Below are 23179 nucleotides of genomic sequence, written 5' to 3' on the forward strand. Positions count from 1 at the left end.
CATATTTGTCCACATGACGTATTTCAATACCGATTATATAGAATTGTTAAAAATCATCTTAGCGGAGACTAGCCAACTCATTATACTTGAATTGCTTTTCTCCAGAGTGAAGATATGCAGTTTTTGTTTACGTTCCTTACACGTCTTAATACTTTTCTCTTAATATGTGTCCATACCTTTTATTCGCATTCTGATAATAAAACAGTTGTCGTTTACAGATGGCAATAATTGTGTTCTGATCTTTATTTAAAAAGACATGTTCGTCTTTCCTCTGCACACAGTAATTGCGTGTGTGAATGTACGTATGGGAGTGACTCGCTCACGATAGCCATCGCCGGGCGCTAGGACCCCACGGCCTGCGTGTCCTACACTCCGCCCCCGGCCGGTGCTGAATGAGCGGATGAAACATGGCGGTGGACGGATGGAAATACTAATGACAGTCGGGAAACTCGCTTCCATTTGTACCATGGTATGTGACCGGGGAGAGAGGGTGTGTGTGGGGTCTCCGCAGTGCCGCGAGTCACTTCGCTTTGCCTTTCCCAGCCCTGCCCGGAGTGTGTGGGGGGAGGAGGAAGAGGCGGCTCCCGGTCTGCCCCTCGCCCGCTGGGCCACCGTTTTACTCCCAGTTCCGGGCTTCCCCTCCGGCCTCCTCCTCCTCCTCCTCCTGCTGCTGCTGCTGCTGCTACTAACCGGCCCGGGGGCTGGGGAAACCAGCTGAAATAATCTATTCAGATTGAGGAAGGAGCTGGGCTCCTCCTGCCCACTCGGTGCCGTGCCGCTGGCCGAGCGGGACCTTCCTGGTGTGGGGCGGCGGCTGCAGCGTTTCCCGAGGCCGGGTGCCCGGTGAAGGGGAAAGGGGTGTGGAGAGCTCATTGGCGCGCTGTAACCAGCCGTGACTCCACTGTGCAGTGATTAGCCTTAGTTCATTCAAGAGATCTTTAAAAGGACATTTTAAAAACCGCACGGTATTCCTCTCCGGGATTAATAAACGCACTGTGTGTCACTTTGATCGAGCATCAACAACAGTCAAGCCCCACCTGAAGTCCTGATTTGCATTGAGTCTAATAAATCCCTGAAATTTAATTGGAAATCTGTTGTGATAGTTTTTGTTTTCACATTAGATGAAACTATCGTAGCATGATATTCCTTGGGAATTGAATTCAATGTTTACTTTGGCAGATGACCTAAAGATCATCGGAGTAGAAGCAGTCATTCGGTCTACTAATGTTAATACTGTCATTTTGGCAAGATTGGTTTTCATCTGTGATGGTGCTACTCTACTCAAATTTTGATGTTAAAATTCACTGTGACAAATGTTTATAAAACAGAACAGCTTCATTTGTGTTTTTAATCAATCGCAAGAGCAAGTTATTTGATTTATTATTGTCATATGTACTGAGGTACAGTGAAAAGTGTTGTTTTGCATGCTGTACAGGCAGATGTACCATACAAAGTGCATCAGATAGCAGAACAGAGTGCAGAATAGTGTTACAGCTGCAGAAAGGGAGGGATCAAGAGTAACATTTGAGAGGTCTGTTCAAAAGTCTGATAAGTGTGGAAGAAGGTTTTCTTTAAACTGACCGTATGTGTATTCAAACTTTTATATCTGCCCAGTGGAAGAGAGTGTAACTGGGAAGGATGGGTCTCTGATTATGCTGATTGGTTTCCTAAGCTAGCGTGAAGTATAAATGGAGTTAGTGGATGGAAGGCTGGTTTGTGTGATGGACTGGGCTGTGTTCATGACTGTCTGTAGTTTCTTACGGTCTGCAGAAGAGCAGTTGCCACGCTATGATGCATCCAGATAGGATGCTTTCTGTGGTGCATCCTGAAAAATCAGTGTGTCTTTGGCCATGCTGAATTTCCTTAGCCTCCTGAGGAAGGAGAGACATTGTTCTGATTTCTTGACCATGGAACTGCTTTATTTGTCAGCGTCAAGGTTGTATGTTCAATGATATAAGTGGGAGGTTTTACCAATGTATTATCATGAGTAGGACAAATGATTTGCTGTCGCTTGACATTCAGGAAGCATCCTGAAAATTTCCCACTACAGTGTTGCTTTATAAAATTAATTTTTCTGTTCACTGACACTTTAGTTTTAATCAACTGTGTGTTTCAAAGTATCAACTCATCTGAAAGTAAAGCCATTTTCAGTTGGTTACTATTTTAGAAGCTTGTATACCTGGCACATGCTTCTAACACTGGCACTATAATTCAAACTTTGATATTTAAAGAGTTTGCGAGCTGGGTCCAAAAAACTGAACAAGGAGCTCTTAAAACGGCCAGCTAGAAACTTGCGCTGAGAGCAATAGAAAATCTATGCTTTCAGTTGTGATGCTGATTAAAATACAATACAAAGGGGATGAGGTGAAATTGCAAAAACAGTATTGGATACTGATTTTAATTGGCAACTTTTAAAAAATGTGATGCTTTTTATTTTGTCAAAATCTCTTCCTTGGCTACATATGAGGATCTTGTGATTGGTTTCCTACTTGGTTTTAATTCTTTCAAGTGATGTGAATGTCCCTGGCAAGGCTAACATTTGCCTGCTAACCATATTTACTCTTGGGGGGGAAAAAACTGCAGCCAAGTTTGTGGATGACCCTAAACTAGGTGAAAAGGCAGATTGTGAGGGGGATGTAACAGTTTAGAAAGTTATTGATGGGTTAAATAATTAAGCAAAAATGTTGGCAAATGGAATATAATGTAGGAACATATGAAGTTCATTTTGGGAGGGAGAATAAAATTTCAGAATCTTATTTAAATGAAGAGAAACTGTGGAAAGCTGCAACATAAGGGGACTTGAGGGTACTTGCGCACAAAATGCAAAGCGAGCACACATGCACCAGGTAAACAGGAAGGCTAATGGAATATTGGCCTTTATTTCAAGGGGTATGGAGTATACGATTAGGAAATCTGAGTGCAATAAGTGCAAGGTGCTGGGGAGATTGTATCTGGAGTACTATGAGCAGGTTTGGTCCCCTTATTTAAGAAAAGATGTTATTTCATTGGAGGCAGTTCAGAGAAGGCTCAGTAGGATGATCCCCAATATGGACGGGTTGTCTTATGAGTAAAGATTAAACTCTACTCATTGGAGTTCAGAAGCATAAGAGGTGATCTCATTGAAACATATTGGATTGTTAAGGGGCTCAATACGGTACATTCAGAGGATGTTCCCCCTCAAAGGAGAGTCTAGGACCACAGGGCTTAGTCTCAAAATAAAGGGATGCCAGTTTAAGTCTGTGATGAGGAGGAATTTCTTCTCTCAGAGCTGAGAGTCTTTGCAACTTCTTGCCACAGAGATCTATGGGGGCACAGTCCTTTTGTATAGATTCTTGATTAGTAGGGGAGTTAAAGGTTCTGGGGAAAGGGCAGGAAAGCAGATGTGAGAAATGTCAGATCAGTCAGGAACCTGCTGAATGGTGGAGAAAGCTTGAGCTGTACAAACTACTCCTGTTCCAGTTTTTTTAATAGTATTGTGGGAAGTTGGTGGTGCGATGCCTTTTAACTATTGCAGTCCATCTGGTGTAGGACACTCTGTGCTGTTTGTGTTCTAGATGTTTGGCCCAACACTAAACAGTCATACCAGTTGTCACCATCTGATGTTTTCATTTCCTAGTAGATGAATATGAATTGGTTAAAAAGTTAGTAACTACTTGGTTTTAACTCATTTAGCTATTAAAAAAATTTGAAATCTAAATATAGACTCAGACATTTGCAACGCTGAAGACAGCTTGTACCTGCACTGATCAACAAAGATCTGACTACATCAATTTAAATTTCAGCTTTTAGCTCATATCCCTGCAGACTATGGCATGACAAGTGATGGGAAAATGTCATAATTGGTAATATAAGGATGGTTAGTGTTGATTTGGGAAAATGGAAGATAAATTTGATCAAGTTGTTACTCCTAAAGTCACATCAACTATTTTTAAAGCACAAGTTGTTCACACTTTTATATGTTTTCAATTCAGTACTCTTTTATATCTGTATATTACTGAAGAACAAATTTCGATTTATGTACCACTTTTACCTATAAGGCATCTTGAGCAGGTAGATGTGCAGAAGATGTGTGTGTCCTGTAATAGGAATCTCAAGAATTAGGGGTGACTGTTCTTAAACCAGGAGTCCTCCATTTAAAACAGATGAGGCAATTTTTTTCCCCCCTTTTGAGACTTTGGAACTTTCTTCCTGAAAATATAGTGAAAGTAAAGTTCTTGAAGCAGAGATAGGTATATCTTGTGAAGCAAGGGGTTGAAAGGTTATTTGGGATAAACGGGACTGCAGACTTGAGGCGGCGATTGGGTAAGTCATAATCTCTTTGAATGGCTGAGCTAGCTCAAGGGGCTGATTGGTCCACTCCAGCTCCTTGATTATATAAAACAGGATTTACTCTTCAGAGCAAAGCACTTGTTTTCATAATTGCAGGATCCTACAGAAAGCAAATAAAATAAATATCCAGTCAATTCATTCTAATTATATTGGTTGAGAAATAAATAATCGCCAGGACACATTGAGAACTCCCTGTTCTGTGTCAATTCTCTTTCACATTAACTTGAACTGATATAAGGTATTGGGTTAAATGTTTTGACAGGCAGTACCTCTGAAAATGTAAAACATAATACTGTACTAAAGTACCATCACCCTAGATTGCCTGACCCTTATAGGTGATGCAACCACACCAAATTGACATTTGTATTTAACTTTTTTTTGCAGTTATTGGGTTTTCTGCTGTTTATTCCTGTCACACTTGTCAACCTTTACTATCCTGATTAAACTCGCCTATTTATTTTACTTGTCATTTAATCTTCAGGTGACATTGTTGCTTGGCTTATGAAGTTCCTGTTTGTGTGTCCAAGTTAATTAGTATTGCTTTTATAGGCCAGCATTCTGACAATGTCCCTCTTGTTTTTTTTTGGCCTTATTTCCTCTTTCATACTCCCACTTTCCATGAAGCCCATCTGCCCAGTTGGATCCACAACTCCATCCATCCTAAAGCTGCTTTCCGGTCGTTATTGGAACTAGTTTGAAGTTTTTGAACCACATCAATGTATGTATGTGTGTATACACCATTTTATAGTATGTGTTGAGAAAACGCTTCAAAAACTGGCTTCTGAAATTTTGGACACCCACTTTTTGTTACTGCTTGTGGAATTTGAATGAGAGCATAGTGACGGCAGTAAGAGGAGGCATTGTTAAGGTCAGGGGTGTGAAATTTGAGGATACTTGCATTGCATTTAAAATAATTAAGAATTGCTCAAATTCAAGTTATACAGCTTTTATTAGGTCATTTGAAGAGTGGTTAAGAATGTCCACCAGCACAGTGCTCAAACCACACCTGTCTGCCACTTCCTATCTATCCTATCCCTATGCAAATGACTAATTTTTTTTTCCCCTGCTGCCCGTATGCTCTTATTAGTAATCCCCTGCAGGTCCCTTTTCAGTATTCACATGTCCTGCTATTTCCCCTTATTGTGATCCTACAAAGTCTTATTATCATTTCAGTTCTGCACCCTATCCAAGCCCATTTCCACTGTTACATCCAGCATTCTCTGATCTTTTCTTTCTTCTAATGGAACCTTTTTTTTCCATTGTTGTTTCAAAATTCCACTATTACCTTGAGAATATTTTTGTACTTTGCAAATTCTTCACGTCCTATTTTATCACCTGTATTTGAACATCTTGTAATCTTAAATCTTAGCCTGCTTCCTATGTTATGGGCCCACATAGCTGTAGTTGTTGCCATTCAAGCACGGGCAAATAAACAAAAATACAATAAATTGCAATAAAACTATTGCAATTTTAAATGAATAAAGAACATTTACATTGTAATGCAGTTGACTGTTAAAAACACATTTGTGATGTAATTTCTTTATAATAATGCTTTCCAAGCAGAATTGTCAAGCAAAAATAACTATTTTTTAGGTAATGTTTTCTGTAAGAAATGGAGCTGTTTTATCATTGCATTGGTTCCTAGTTTTGAAAATAATTTACATTTTAATGAACTTAAAATTTTAAATCTTTTCAGTAACTTGGCAGATATGGTAGTACCAGGCTAATTGTGTGATTAAAATACATGCAGTATCTGCAGTGCAAATATTTATTGATGGTCAGTTGCATTTTACTTTGCAATTATATTGTTATCAGTGGCTTTGTTTTGCTTATAGATATTTCTACAATATTTCATTGCAGTAGTTGTATTGATGTATGGCTCAAGGTTGGTGTTGTCATTTCTATAGTAAGTGAATATCTTGGGTATATTGTGAAAGAATAGCAAGATATTTATACTGATTAACGGAAAGGGAAATCTGGACAGCTGTTACACTTCTAGTTTATTTGTGGCAAAGTTGAATGTTCTTTAGTTTTTCATGTATTACTTTACAGAAACAGGAATATAGGAAAAGGAGTAGGCATTCAGCCTATTGAGCAGAGAGTACCCGCTGTATAACAGAGTGGATGGAGCTACAGCTTGAGCTTGCTGAAAAGCCTGAGCCAAAGTCTTTTCAGGATCACCTACAGATGGTGAGAAGAGATGTGTCCCATTGGTTAGTAGGAAAGAACACCGACAGCTGGAGGCTGCAGCCTTCACCAGTGTGGCCTTTGCACATATCAGGGTTCCATACAGTAGAGGGTCACTACCATCCTCTCAAACGCCTGTGTGTACAACATTGGCCACTCAGTACTCTCAGTTTCAATTTGACTTGATCCAAACCACCAGTTTGATCCCAATGAGCAGGTTTGAAGTAAGTCAGTCAGATGCTGCTTCTCAGACGGGAAAGCTGCACAGTCTTCATTGCTTCACAGAAGTCTGAAAAGGTGAATTCTTTCTTCACTCTTCTCCCATTGAGCCTTCCCAACAATCAATGTGATCATGGCTGTTTGAACATTTCAATGTATTTTACCTATCCCATCCCTACAATCATGTTTGCCAATGGTAATCAAACCTGTCAATTGCTACCTTAATCATACTCAAAGTCAGAGCTTCCACAATTCCCTGTAGTAGAAAATTCCAAGAGTTCACATCCCTGGAATAAAAAAAATCTTAATCTAGGACCTAAATGGCATCTGCCTTCCTTTTTAAATTTTGCCGTCTGGTTCCAGATTCCCCAGTGAATCGTGCCTGCATCTATCATACCTATACCCTTAAGTATTTTGTAAATGTCAATGAGAGCACCTCTTGTTTTTTCAAAACTATACAGAATACAAACCCAGTTTGCCAATTTCCCTTTTCCATAGGACAGTTCTGCCATTTCATGATTAAAGCCTGGTGAACCTCCAGTTCAATCCCTGTATGGCAATAATATCTTTCCTGAGATAAGGAAACCAAAATTGTACACAGTACTCCAGGTATGATCTAACCAAGCTCCTACACAACTGAAGCAAGACCTTTTTAGTATTCTTGTACTCGAATCCTCTTTCAACAAAGATTAACCATCCTAATAGATTGCTGCACCTGCATTGTTCGCCTTCAGTGACTTATTGATTAGAATGCCTAGGTCCCTTTGTACTTCTACACTGTCCAACTTCCTACTATTTTCAAAAATAAACATTGCACACCTTTTTCTCCAACAAAAGTGGATGACTTCACATTTTTTCCATTTTCTATTCCATCTGCCATATTCTAGTCCATTTACCGAATCTGTCTAAATCCTCTTTAAGTTGCTTTACATGTTGATAATAATCAAGGTTTGTGTAAAGATTTGTAGCTTGGGTGCTGGTTGCAGTTGTTGTGGGTATGTTCGCTGAGCTGTGAATTTAGTTTGCAGACGTTTCGTCCCCTTTCTTGGTAGCATCCTCAGTGCTGTTGAGCCTCATGTGAAGTGCTGCTGTACTGTTGGTTGGAATTTATTTGGCTTCATTCCGCTGTTCCCCCTTGCTGGTTCTGGTTGCGGTGATCGGTATATTGAGTCTAGGTTGATGTGTTTCTTGATGGAATCCGTGGATGAGTGCCAAGCTTCTAGGAATTCTCTGGCTGTCCTCTGTTTGGCTTGTCCTATTGTTGTTCTTGTCCCAGTCAATTTTTGGTCCTTATTGTCTGTGTGTATAGATATTAAGGATATCTGGTTGTAGCGTTTAGTGGCTAGTTGATGTTCATGGATGCGGATCGCCACCGACCAACTGTCCTTAGTATCTATACAAACAGATGACAAGGACCACAAATTTGTCTGGGGCAATGCAGCAATAATAGGACAAGACAAACACAGGACAGTCAGAATTCCTAGAGGCTTGGCAGTTATGCATGCATTACATCAATAAACACATTGACCTCGACCCAATATACTGACCACTGCAGTGAAGAACCGGAAACAAGTGGGAATGAAACCAAATAAATTCCAACCTACACAGTACAGCAGCGCTTTACAGGAGGCTCCACAGTACTGAGGATGTCACTTAGAAGGGGGCTGAAATGTCTGCAAACCAAATTCCCAGCTTGGTGAACATACTCCACAATATTTTCATTTATTTAGCTTTGTATCATCTGCAGAGTCACCATAGATAAATCATTGATATTCTAAAAGAAGGGGTCCAACAACTGATCCCCCTAATACCCCACTAGTCATAGCCTGCCAATGTGAGAATGACCAATTTATTCCTACTCTCTAGCTAACACACACAAAACCAGTATGTTACCTCCTATCTCTCATGCTTCAATTTTTATAACTGTACTTGTGAGGAACTTCATCAAAAGCCTTCTGAAAATTCAAGCATATTGCAACAATTGGTGTTCCTTTAATCAATTTTATTAATAACATCTTCAAATAATTCAATTTAACTTTCCATGTGCGAGTCCATGCTGACTGTGCCCAATCAGTTCTAAGAAGGGTTACACTTGAAACATTGACTTCTCCTCCTCCTGATGCTGCCTGGCATGCTGTGTTCTTCCAGCCTCCTGCTTGTCTACAATCAGAATATCAGCCAGGTATCTATTTATCCCATCCTTTAGAATCGATTTCTACCATTTTTCCATACTACGAATGTAAGGCCAATAGGTCTGTAGTTATTTGTTTTCTCTCTTGCTCCTTACTTAGATCATGGCTGCTTTCCAATCCAGAGGAATCATTTGAGAATCAAGGAAATTTTGGGAGATAATCACCAATTCATCAATGTTTTCTATAGCCACTTCCTTCCACGCTCTGGGATGTAGACTATCGATCTTGCTGATTTATCAGCTTTAAGTCTAATTAATTTCGGCAGTCCAAACATCTTTCTGATGCTAATTTCCTTAAACTATTCATTGTCCTGAGCCACTTGAATCTCAACTTCTGGGACATCTTTGATACCTTCAGTGAAAACAAACAAGTAATCATTTAGCTTCTCTGCCATTTCTCTATCCCTTATTATAAATTCTCCTGATTCTGCCAGTAACAAACTCCAAACTTATTTTTGTCAAGTGTTTCTATTTTATGTAAATGAGCTTTTACAATCCATTTTTGTCATATTCTATTCTCCTTTCTTATTCCATCTTTGTAGTATTCTATAAATCTTGCAAGTTCTGCTACTTGTGGCAACTTCATAATGTCTTTTAATGTTATACAATCCAATGTCAGCCACCGTTGACTGATTACTTTTGAGTTTTTGCATCATGGAGGGATGTATAATTAGTATAAGTCTTGTAGAAGGAAATGGATAGTTCTTTTTAAAAATAACTATGTACAGTTAATGCATTTATAGATTTTCTTCATCCGCCTCAGCCAATGTGTGTCTCATGCATTATGATTTCTCTTATTAGAGTCATAGACATGTACAGCATGGAAACAGACCCTTCGATCCAACCCGTCCATGCCAACCAGACATCCCAACCCAATCTAGTCCCACCTGCCAGCACCCGGCCCATATCCCTCCAAACCCTTCCTATTCCTATATCCATCCAAATGCCTCTTAATTGTTACAATTGTACCAGCCTCCACCACATCCTCTGGCAGCTCATTCCATCTACTCTGTGTGAAAAAATTGCCCCTTAGGTCTCTTTTGTATCTTTCCCCTCTCACCCTAAACCTATGCCCTTTTGTTCTGGACTCCCTAACCCCAGGGAAAAGTCTTTGTCTATTTATCCTATCTATGCCTCTCATAATTTTGTAAACCTCCGTAAGGTCACCCCTCAGCCTCCTACGCTTCAGGGAATACAGCCCCAGCCTGTTCAGCCTCTCCCTGTAGCTCAGATCCTCCAACCCTGGCAACATCCTTGTAAATCTTTTCTGAACCCTTTCAAGTTTCACAACATCTTTTCGATAGGAAGGAGACCAGAATTGCACGCAGTGTTCCAACAATGGCCTAACCAATGTCCTCTACAGCTGCAACATGACCTCCCAACTCCTGTACTCAATACTCTGACTAATAAAGGAAAGCATACCAAATGCCGCCTTCACTATCCTATCTACCTGCGACTCCACTTTCAAGGAGCTATGAACCTGCACTCCAAGGTCTCTTTGTTCAGCAACACTCCCTAGGACCTTACCATTAAGTGTATAAGTCCTGCTAAGATTTGCTTTCCCAAAATGCAGCACCTCTCATTTATCTGAATTAAACTCCATCTGCCACTTCTCAACCCATTGGCCGATCTGGTCCAGATCCTGTTCTAATCTGAGGTAACCCTCTTCGCTGTCTCCAGTATTCAAGTTTAAGAATTAATTACTTCATTTTCAAACATCATTTTCAAACTTCTTGTCAAATTCTATCATATTGTGGTCAACAAGATTGTTAATCAGATTATATAGGAGACTAAAATATCATGTCCTCATTGCCTTTCAACATACTGCTCCAGAAAACCATCTCTAATATACCCCTGAGACTTAATTCTCCACAGCTTTACTCTTGATTTGCGTACCCCATTGATATGCAGATTGAAGTCACTCGTGATAACTGTAGTGTCCATGCTACCTGCTTTGCTCATCCCCTGATTAATGCCATGCCCTACACTAACATTTGCCCTATATATAACTCCAACCAATGTCTGTTGCCACTTGCAGATTCTTAGTTCAGTCCTAACAGATTGCACGTTGTTCTTCTAATATGAGATCCTCCCTTACAAATGTACTGATCCCATCTCTTATTACCATCTCAACTCTGTCTTTTTCCTCCTTGTCTGTCCTTCCTAAACATCAAATATCCTTGAATATTCAGCTCCTGGTCCTGGTTACCAAGCAACCATGTTTGTATAATGGCAATTAGATCATACCTGCTTCTATACATATCTCTATTAGTGCCTTTAGAGATAGTCTACCTTGTTACAAATGCTGTGTGTATTCAGAGACATTCCCCCTAACTTTGGCTTCATTACATCAGTTGGTTTTCAAAGCATATGCAATGCCTGGCTTTGTTTCTCCTGTCTTCTCGTCTCCATAGAGACTTTTAGACCTCCTGTTACTAACTTTACTTTCCAATTTGGGTTAACCTTGGGTTCTTATCCCCTTCATAAACTAGCTTAAACCTAAACCAACAGCACTAGCAAATATTCCTTTGAGGATATCAATCCCAGTCCCATTAAGGTGTAACCCATCCTGCAACAAAATCTACCCAATTCCTCAACTCTGCCCCTTCTACACAGTTCTCCAGCCTTTTATTCAATTCTCCTGTTTTTATGCATATTAGCATGTAGCACTGGAAGTAATTCTGAGATTTCTGCTTTCTCATTTCCTTTCTAACTCCCTGAAATCTACCTTCCTACCTATGACATATCACCAATGTGGATCATGACATCAGGCTAATCTCCTTCCCCAGAACGATGTCCAGCCGGGCTCCCTGACATCCTTGATCCAGGCATCAACAGACCATCCTGAAGTCCTGTTTGCTTCCACAAACCCCTGTCTTATACTTTGACCAAAGAATCCCTTGCAACTATTGCACTTCTATTCCTCCTCCTCCCTTGAAAAGCTGAGTTTCCTGTGATGTCATTGTCTGGCAGTGGCTTCATTTCCTGAAGAACTATTTGCCTTCACGAGTTTCCAAGCATGATCGACTGAGACTCAGGAATTGCAAAACCTGTGACCAAACCTCCATTCAAGGCCCCAAAGGAGCCTTCCACATCCATCAAAGTTTCACCTGAACTTCCAGAAATGTTACTTATTGCATCCATTGCTCCTGATGCGGTCGTCTTTAATTGGGGAGACTGGACGCCTTCTCGCAGAGCACTTCAGGGAGTATCTCCGGGACACCCGCACCAATCAACCCCACCGCCCCGTGGCTGAACATTTCAACTCTCTCTCCCCACTCTGCCGAGGACATGCAGGTCCTGGGCCTCCTCCACTGTCACTCCCTCACCACCTGACTCCTGGAGGAAGAACGCCTCATCTTCTGCCTCAGAACCCTCCAACCCCAGGGCATCCATGTTGACTTCAGCAGTTTCCTCATTTCCCCTGCCTCCACCCTACCCCAGTTCCAAACTTCCAACTCAGCATAGTCCTCATGACCTGTCCCACCTGTCAATCTTCCTTCCCATCTATCCGCTCCACCCTCCTCTCCAACCTATCACCTTTACTCCTTCCTCCATCCACCTATTGCACTCCCAGCTACCTTCTCCCCAACCCTGGAGCTTCCAGCCTCCTCCCTGATGAAGGGCTCTTGCCCGAAACATTGATTTTCCTGCTCCTTGGATGCTGCCTGACCTGCTGTACTTTTCCAGCACCAGTCTAATCTTGACTGTAATCTCCAGCATCTGCAGTCCTCACTTTCACCTAATTGAGACTCGGAGGACTCCAGCATTTCAACTGAATTCTTCATTTCAGTTTTCAAGGAGGGAATCAGAATTGCTGAATCAACAAAGAGAGTTAAGAGTTTTGCATGACTTTTAAAGCAAAAGTCAAAATGAAATTTAATCCCTACTGATTTGCAAAGCTAATATCTTGGACTTTAAAACTATTATATTTTAATAGATTCTGGACATTCTATGAACTCAGATGGAAGTATTTTTTGCTTTCTATAAATTGATATTATGTGGCAGGAAGTTGAGGTAGGTGATGTTCTGGCTGAAATTTTATTTTTCGCGTATGAAGAAAAGGGGTAAAAATATGTTAGTGTGACACTGTTCTAGCTGCACCATATGTCAACCCTGTATGGGCATCTCACACGCCTTTATTTTGTGTTAAAGCAACAATAAAATTGATTGCTTCTGTATCATCTGTGTATTGGGTACAACCAATAAAGTGATGGAGGTCCATTTATACTGTTTAAGCAAAATAGTATGTTACATTACTATTTTACAAAGTAACTCCCAACAGTTTCCTTTTATAAAATGCACTGTTTTTGAAATTATTATTTAAAATACCAAAATTTGCAGCTGTGTCCTTACCTCCAAGTTAAGATGACATTTGTCACAGGCTAGGTCTTCACATTTGCAGTTTAAGTTTTTCTTTCCTCCTTTGGGGTTACTGTAGTTACTTTCTTACTGTAGTTTTGCATGATTGGGTCTAAAAATGCAACACTCAGTGCTGCATATAGAAGTTAAAATTGTAATCCCTTGATTTTATATACTCCCTGTATCTATTTTAATGCAAGTATAGATAGCATCAACCATGCCCACATCATTAACTTTGCCCTATTTGACTTTAAAAATGATCATTAATACTGTGAAAATTATTCATGGAATGCTTAAAATATATAAACATTGTATTTCTGAAAAATATATTAACTAATGTTAGGAAATCTTAACTTGCTTCTATATGGCTAATCATGAAACTGATTTAAGTAGTTTGGGGATTTTTGGTTTTGCGTAAATTCAGACTTTTTTCCAGTAAGTACTGCTGTTTGATGTGACTTTGAGCCTTGAACTGAATGCCTTCAGTTTCTTTGATAAGATAGGAATTGTTCACTTTTAGGCTGACTTGACCTACTAAAGTGCTGGCTGATTATTGTGTGTTTTGCAATGTTTTATTGCAATGTTTTATTAGCTCATAGTCTTTGTCTATTTACTTTGGAATAAAAATTGATTGAAATTATTTCTATTGGATAAAAGGTGTGTGCTAAGATTCTGTGTGGCAAAATAGCAAAATTTGCCTTTGGAGTTCTTTGTACATATATTTTTCCTCCCCAATTGTTAATTAAAATAATTGTCTTGTAAAAGGTTCCATTTTATTTTGAAAGATGGATTGCATCAATACATGTAATTGGCATCTAAACTGTTCATTGCATAAACTGCAAAAATAGCTCAGCTGTTGTTCTAAACTAAGGTGCGGATACAATGAGCTTTTGTTATTTTAAAAATAAACAATATTTCTAAAACTGCAACATTCACAATGCATCTACTACTGATTGTGAGGCATACAAGATGTCATTTCTGAGTATATTATAAATTATACATATTTAATACTGGTAATCCTATTTCCTTTATGTACAGTTAGAATGTTACTATTTCCTATGGGTTCCTTACCTAGTTAAATGGCGCACTGTGCCATTAGTGTCTCTGTATGAGACAGGTAATGTTTCAACTTTTTAAAATGAAACCTATTTTGTTATCCTCTCCGCTTCATGCTACTTAATGAACAAAGCTCTTTGCATTCATTGATATAAATTTTGATTGCTGGCTGATGTGAATTTGCTAATTACCTTGCCTAATGCTCAAGAAGACTTGTGTATATAAGTACCATATGGAGCCTATTTAATATATCTGTACAGAATTATTGAATGGTTACAGCAAAGAATGAAGCCTCTCAGAACGTTGAGCCTTTTTTGGTGCACTAAGAGCTATTTAGTTAATGCAATTACTAATTCGCCTTACCCTATAGGCTTGTAATTTTTATTCCTTCAGGTGCTTATCAAATTCCCTTTGCACAGCTGCAGTTGAACTTGTGTCCACCATCTTTTCAGGCATTGCATTCTACTTTGCAGACATTTGCTTCGTTTAAAAAGATACTTTTTTTTCATTTCACTTTTTTTGGTTCCTTTTGCTTTGTCCTCTAGCTGTCAACATTTCCATAAATGAGAACACTTTTTTTTTCCTGTGGATTCCTATCTTCTAGTGTTTTGAAAGTACAAACCTTGAGTGTTGCTCATAAGATCTATTTTGTTGAAGCTTTTCATCTTGTATTCTTCAGGACAATTTGTAAGGATACAATTACATAAGAGGAGAGTGCTGATTGGTTAGCTAATGAAGTCTGATTGGTCAAGGCATTGCCATGTTCCCCCAAAAATTCCTCTCTGGGCAATGTCCCAGAAAATTAGAGCCAACCTGCCTAGTTTAAAACTTAAAGCCTGGTAGCAAGGCAATGCCTCTACTAAGACACCATATGATCCTTGCTCAGCATTTTCTCCCCTTTGTAATCATCATAAAATCTGATACTCGTAATCAAAGTTTCACAGAAGTACAGAAAAGTTCTTCAGTTCAGCATCTGTATTGAACAAACAGAAACAAGATGTCAGAGTAGCACTTTTCATTTAGTCTGACTAAGTAATATTACATTGTCTTTGAGGAGATAGGTAAGTGTAAATCCAAATCTGGAAGTACTTTAAAAGTGACTATTTAAACTATTGCCATTTTTAAAAAAAACTGATTTTCTAATCAATTTTAGGGAGAACTACAGCCTTTACCTGATCTGCCCTAAAGGAGGCTTTAATTCCACGCCAACAGATGCCACTACAATGTAGTTGTTCAAGAAGACAAACACCACTTAAAAAATGGAGAAAGTGAGGACTGCAGATGCTGGAGATCAGAGCTGAAAAATGTGTTGCTGGAAATGCGCAGCAGGTCAGGCAGCAATTTCCCCTCAGACGTGATCGACGATGCTCTCCACCGCATGTCCTCCCCTTCCCGCTCCTCCACCCTTGAACCCCGCCCCTCCAATTGCTACCGGGACAGAACCCCACTGGTCCTCACCTACCACCCCACCAACCTCCAGATACATCGTATTATCCTTCGTCATTTCCGCCACCTCCAAACAGACCCCACCACAAAGGATATATTTCCCTTCCCTCCCCTATCAGCGTTCCGGAAAGACCACTCCCTCTGCTACTCCCTCGTCAGGTCCACACCCCCCAACAATCCAACCGCCACTCCCGGCACCTTCCCCTACAACCGCAAGAAATGCAAACTTGCGCCCACACCTCCCCCCTCACTTCCCGCCAAGGCCCCAAGGGATCCTTCCATATCTGCCACAAATTCACCTGCACCTCCACACACATCATTTACTGCATCCGCTGCACCTGATGTGGCCTCCTCTACATTGGGGAGACAGGCCGCCTACTTGCGGAACCTTTCAGAGAACACCTCTGGGACACCTGCACCAACCAACTCAATCGCCCTGTAGCTGAACACTTTAACTCCCCCTCCCACTCCGCCAAGGACATGCAGGTCCTTGGACTCCTCCATCGCCAGACCATGGCAACACGACACCTGGAGGAAGAGCACCTTATCTTCCGCCTAGGAACCCTCCAACCACAAGGGATGAATGCAGATTTCTCCAGCTTCCTCATTTCCCGACCCCCACCTTATCTCAGTCCCAATCCTCGGACTCAGCACTGCCTTCTTGACCTGCAATCTTCTTCCTGACCTCTCCGCCCCCATCCTTTCTCTGGCCTATCACCCTCCCCTTAACCTCCTTCCACTTATCGCATTCCCAACGCCCCTCCCCCAAGTTCCTCCTCCCTACCTTTTATCTTAGCCTGCTTGGCACACCCTCCTCATTCCTGAAGAAGGGCTTATGCCCGAAACGTCGATTCTCCTGCTCCTTGGATGCTGCCTGACCTGCACTTTTCCAGCAACACATTTTTCACCACTTCAAAAATGCTCACATCCTAAGCATGAACGAAAACAATTGTAATTAAAATAATTTGAAATGATTTATTTCCACATGTGCTACCCTAATGTTGTAAAACAGTGAGGTAGCTCTTCAACATACGAGAGGAAACACAGTTGTGGTGTGGCAGTATCATGATGAATAATCTGGGAACACTGGTTCAGATCTTACCATGGCAATTGGTGGAATTCAAAATTTAATTAATGAAACCTAGAATTAAATCTGGATTTTACATTAAAAAATCTGGTTCACAGATAGCCCTTGACACTTGGCCGAGATGTGATTCCACATCCACAGCAATGTAGTTGACTCCTAATTCCTGAAGATGGGTTACACCCGAAATGTTGACTTCTCCACCTCCTGATGCTGCCTGGCTTGCTGTGTTCTTCCAGCCTCCTGCTTGTCTACCTCAAATGACCTAGCAAGTTACTCATTTCAAAGGCAGGTATGGATGGAAATAACTAATGCCAGTGACACCCACACCCCATGAAAGAATAAAAGACCCAATAAAATTGTGAAAATACTGTGAAGAAAAGAGATGTTGACATTTTGAGACAGCCTTTCTCAGAACTGGAAACAAAATTTGAATAATTTACAATGACACGCAACAAAGAAAGGAAGTGATTGGAAATCTGAGCAAAGCAAACAAATGAACTCTAAAGTGATTAGTTGGAGAACAGGAGATGGTTAACTGAGAGAACTGTAAGATGAGAGAAATTTGAGAAATACGAAACCTATGAGATCCAGACAATGTGAATAGTTAAAGTTGAAAACAAAACCTGGTGCAAAGGAGAAGGCTAGGGAGAAGAGTTGAAAAGCAAGTTAAATTGAAACATGGATGTGTCAATTACAACAATGGGATTTCTCATCCTAAGCATCAAATTGTTCCCACCTCCAACCTCGAAGCAGAAGAGCACCCATCCCATGTTAGCAGGTCCTATTATCAAAACAAATTGGAGCTTTGGTTTGGAGTTGTTGAAGTCAATTTTAAGACCCGATGACTGTAAATTGTCTGAGAAGTGAGGTTGTATTCCGCTCAGGGAAGATTTGAATGAATTATGTCCTCGTCATGCACCTGTTAATAATAGGTTAAAGTAGTATTGTCGTAAACCAAATAGAAAGTGAACTGTCCATTGTGGAATGATATGTGCAGCACGCGTCCTGAAGGGAGCATGAATAAATAAGTGCAGTAAGCCTATTTACTACTTCACCCCAAACATCATGATGAAGGATCACCACAATGTCCTACCTCCGGTGGTAACTATTTCTAGTGCATGTTGAGAATGTTTTGTGTTTTTTATGCGTAACAATATTTTTGTGTACGGTCAGGATAAATGTTCTTGTTGTAATTAACTCCTTATTTGAGTTTAAACTTTCACTTGTTTTATTAATGGAGCAGCTGGCTTAAAGGCAATTCTACTGTCGCTGAGCAATTCAAACATCAGCAGATTGCTTTGTCAGTTGACTGCATTGTTCAGTTTATTCTATTGATTCAAATTTTCCAGAGCTTGTGCTATAAATATCCGAAGTAGATGTTGGGTATGAAGGCATAAGTTGTTTAAAAACAGACTTTAATTCTGTGCAAATTAAATTGCTGGAACAAAGAATTCAAAATGGATGAAGAATCTTGCTTGAGATCATGGGGAAACAGTAGTGAATTTATTTTTATTTAGTTAAGTAGCAGAGATATGTAAATAAATACTATGTGCTCTGCCTGTATTGCTTGCGAGACAAAGCTTTTCACTGTATCTTGGTATACGTGGCAATGAATTCAATTCAGTTCAAAACAGGAAGACCATTTGTAATATTCTGGTGAGGGATGTGGCTGACTGCCTGGCCAGTATTTATTGATCATCCATAATTACCCCTGAGAAGGTGGTAGTGAGCTGTTGTCTTGAACCACTGCAGTCCATGTGCGGTAGGTAGACCAGACCCAAAATGCAAATAAGGACAGGATTCCAGGATTTTGACACAGCCACAGTAAAACACCAGTGATATATTTCCAAGCCAGAATGGTTTGAGCTGAATTTGCAAGTGGCGGTGTTCTGACATATCTGCTGTCCTTGTCCTTTTAAATGGAAATGGTTGTGGGTTTGGAAAATGCTTTCTAAGGATTTCTGGGGAATTTCTGAAATGCATCTTGTAAATTGTACACACTGCTGCAACTATCAAGTTTCTTAAGTGTTGTTGGAGCTGGACCCTTCTAGAGAAGTGGAGAGTATTCCATCACACTCATGATTTGTGCCTTTAAGATGGTGGACAAGCTTTGGGGAGTCAGACAGTGAATTACCCATTGCAGAATTCCAGCTTCTGACCTGCTTTTGTAGCCACTCTATTCACATGGTGAGTCCGTTTCAGATTCTGGTCAATGACAACCTCCAAGATTTTGATAGCGGGGGATTTAGTGATGGCAATACCATTGAATGTCAAGACGTGAGAGCTAAATTGTCTCTTATGAGGTGATCATTGCTGGGTGTTCGTGTGGTTCAAATATTACTTACTACTTGTCAGCCAGATCTTGTTGCATTTAAATATGGACTGCTTCAGTATGTGAGGAGTCGCAAATGGTGCCGAACATTGTGCAGTCATTGGCGAACATCCCTACTTCTGATCATATGATGGGGGAAGATCATCGATGAAGTAGATGAAGATGGTTGACATTAGGACACTACCCTGAGGAACTCTTGCAAAGATGTCCTGGCGCTGAGATGACTGACCTTCAACAATCACAGCTAGGTATGGCTCCAACCTGCAGAGTATGTCCCCTGATCTTCATTGATTCGGGTTTTGCGAGCACTCCTTGATGTGAAATTCTGTCAAATGCAATTTTGATGTTAAGGGCAGTAATTGTCACCGCAGATCTTTTATCCATGCTTGAACCAAGGCTATAATGAGGTCAGGAGTTAAGTGGCCCACGTGGAACCCAAACTGGGCATCGCTGTGCAGGTGCTGCTTGATAGAACTATCCATCACATCACTGGTGATCAAGAATATACTGGTGTGGCATTAATTGGCCAGGTTGGATTTGTCCTGCTTTTTTGTACAGGACAGATGTGGGCAGTTTTCCGTATTGTTGGGTAGATGCCAATTTTATAACTGCACTGGAAGAGCTTGGTTAGGGGAGCAGCAAGTTCTAAAGCACAAGTCTTCAGTATTATTGCCCGAATGTCAGGGCCTTTGTAGTTTGCAGTGCCCTCAACAGTTTCTTGATATCATATGGAGTATATTAAATTTGCTGAAGATGCTGGAGATCATTAGAGGAGGCCAAGAGGGATGATCGACTGGGCACTTCTGGTTGCAGGTTGCTGTGAATGATTCAGCCTCATATGTTTTGTTTTACACAATGGTGCAATGGTTCCCAGAGCGTTTCAGATACCCACCACCACATTGGTGCAAACAATTCTTCATTAAATCCCCTCTAAATCACATGCCCTTTAGCTTAAATCTATGCACCCTGATTGTTTGATCTCTCCACTAAGGAGAAAAAAATTCTTTCTATCTAACCTATCTGGTTCCCTCATAATTATGATCCCTTTGACCTTCTCTGCTTGAAGAAAAGCCACCCCTGCCTATCTGGTCTCTCTTCACAACTGAAATGCTTTAGCTCAGGCTATTATCCTGGTGAATCTACCCTCTCTCATGCAATCACATCCTTCCTATAGTGTGGTGACCGGAACTGGACACTGTACCATACCTAACTAATGAATTATGCAGCTCTATCATAACTTCCCTGTTCTTGTATTTGGTGCCTCGACTAATAAATGCAAGTATCCTATATGCCTTAACTGCCTTATCCGCCTATGCTGTTTCTTTCAAAGATATGTGGACATGCACATCAAGCTCTTCTGATCCTTTGTACTTCTTGGGGTCCTAACAATCATCATGTAATCCCTTGCCTTCTTAGTCCTAGCAAAGTACGTAACATCTTAGTTTTAGGGATTAAATCCATTTGCTATTGTTCTGATCATCGGAGCAGCCTATCTATATCATCTTGGAAGGCTTTCCTCATTGCTATTTACCGCACCACAAATTTTCCTTGATATCTACGAACCCTTTGAAACCTTCTATGTTCATGTCTCGATCAATAACGTACACCTACCAATAGCAAGGTAACCAGCACTAAACCCTGAGAAATAATGCTGAGCATAGGCTGTAAATGTGAATGGATGCCTTTGGCCATCACACATCTGCCACTAGGTGAATTTGGATCCAGTTTGCCAAATTTTGCTGTATCCCATGGTTTCTTACCTTGTTGACCAGTCTCCCATGCACGACTTTGTCGAAAGCCTTACTGAAGTCCACGTAGACTTCATTCACTGTGTACCCTCATCCACATCCTCATGACTTTCTCATAAAAGTCAATCTGTGTCAGACTTGACCACCCCTAGCAAAGCCATCTTTGCCTCTCCAAGTGGAGATTAACTCTATCCCCTCTGAACGTTTTCCAATAGTTTCACCACAAGTAATGTTAGACTAAATGGCTTCCCTACCACCCTTAGAACATAGAACATAGAAGAATACAGCGCAGTACAGGCCCTTCAGCCCTCGATGTTGCGCCGATCAAAGCCCACCTAACCTACACTAACCCACTATCCTCCATATACCTATCCAATGCCCGCTTAAATACCCATAAAGAGGGAGAGTCCACTACTGCTACTGGCAGGGCATTCCATGAACTTACGACTCACTGAGTGAAGAACCTACCCCTAACATCAGTCCTATATCTACCCCCCCTTAATTTAAAGCTATGCCCCCTTGTAATAGCTGACTCCATACGTGGAAAAAGGTTCTCACTGTCAACCCGATCTAACCCCCTAATCATCTTGTACACCTCTATCAAATCACCCCTAAACCTTCTTTTCTCCAATGAAAACAACCCCAAGTGCCTCAGCCTTTCCTCATAGGATTTTCCTACCATACCAGGCAACATCCTGGTAAACTTCCTCTGCACCCGTTCCAGTGCCTCCACATCCTTCCTATAGTATGGCGACCAAAACTGCACACAATATTCCAGATGTGGCCGCACCAGAGTCTTATACAACTGCAGCATAACCTCAGGACTCCGGAACTCAATTCCTCTACCAATAAAAGCCAGTACGCCATATGCCTTCTTCACTGCACTATTTACCTGGGTGGCAACTTTCAGAGATCTGTGTACATGGACACCAAGATCCCTCTGCTCTTCCACACTACCAAGTAGTCTACCATTAGCCCAGTAATCCATCTTTTTATTACTCTTACCAAAGTGAATCACTTCACACTTAGCTACATTGAACTCCATTTGCCACCTTTCTGCCCAGCTCTGCAGCTTCTCTATATCCCGCTGTAACCTGCCATATCCTTCCTCACTGTCTACAACTCCTCCGACTTTCGTATCATCCGCAAACTTGCTCACCCAACCTTCTAACCCTTCCTCCAGGTCATTTATAAAAATGACAAACAGCAATGGTCCCAAAACAGATCCTTGCGGAACACCGCTAGTGACGGCACTCCAAGATGAACCTTTGCCATCAACTACTACCCTCTGTCTTCTTCCAGAGAGCCAATTCCTAATCCAAACCTCCAACTCACCCTCAATGCCATATCTCTGTATTTTCTGCAGTAGCCTACCATGGGGGACCTTATCAAACGCCTTACTAAAATCCATATATACCACATCTACCGCTTTCCCCTCATCTACCTCCTTAGTCACCTTCTCAAAGAATTCAATAAGTCACCTTCTTGAATAATGGTGCCATATTAGCTGTCCTGTAGCTGTGTGTGGCCGGAGTGGATATGAAATGACACAGCACTGTGCAGCCACTATCTCTAATAGCACCTCTAAGGGAGGCATCTGTGAATTCTGGGGCTTTCCTTCTCTGCTTGGCTTGCTGCTGGCTCTCTCCTTCGTTCCTAAGTAATCACTGGTCACAGTTACCGCTGTTATCCTGTGTATTAGGCCAGCTTTGCTCCAGCCCCATTCATTGCATTCTCTGTCCTTAATTGGTTGATGAACATGCCATCAGACCACATAATTGTTTTGAAAATGGCTTCTCCTGATGAATGAAAATTGGAGTACACCTGGAAATGGTCCCAGGATTGGTGTTTTGACCTGATAGGCAAATTCAGCCCATTGAATGCTAAAGCACAAAAGTGATGCTTAATTTATATACATAATTAGAATATTATGTCTAATTTTGGGTCTCCTACTTTACAACAAAAGCTAGAAGGGTCTTCCAACAGGTACAAAAGAGATTCATTACAGTCCTGCCAAAATGAGAATTTCAGTTGAGGTGAATTTATATAAACTGAAGCAGTTTTTATTAGAACAAAACAATTGATTTTTATCAGGTTCGTCATGTTCAAAATTTGAGTTTTAAGAAGCTAAATGCTTTAGTCTAAAATGAGTTCCAATGGTCAGTGACTTGTGGACTGGGGAACTAACAAATGTAATATTATTACCAATAAACAGAATGAAC

At 40.8% G+C, this 23179-nt stretch overlaps 1 protein-coding gene across 1 annotated transcript in view; it reads left to right on the plus strand.

Annotated features, from left to right (window-relative positions):
• Positions 1–303: 303 nt before the first annotated feature.
• usp12a (ubiquitin specific peptidase 12a) overlaps positions 304–23179 on the plus strand; it is a 69978-nt gene continuing 47102 nt past the window's right edge. The window contains exon 1 of the mRNA XM_072577309.1: positions 304–469. Within this exon, the coding sequence (XP_072433410.1) occupies positions 401–469 (69 nt within the window). The 5' untranslated portion in view covers positions 304–400. The remainder of the gene's footprint in view (positions 470–23179) is intronic.

This window comes from Chiloscyllium punctatum, chromosome 9, assembly GCF_047496795.1.
Source record: "Chiloscyllium punctatum isolate Juve2018m chromosome 9, sChiPun1.3, whole genome shotgun sequence".
In the NCBI taxonomy this organism is placed as follows: Eukaryota; Metazoa; Chordata; class Chondrichthyes; order Orectolobiformes; family Hemiscylliidae; genus Chiloscyllium; species Chiloscyllium punctatum.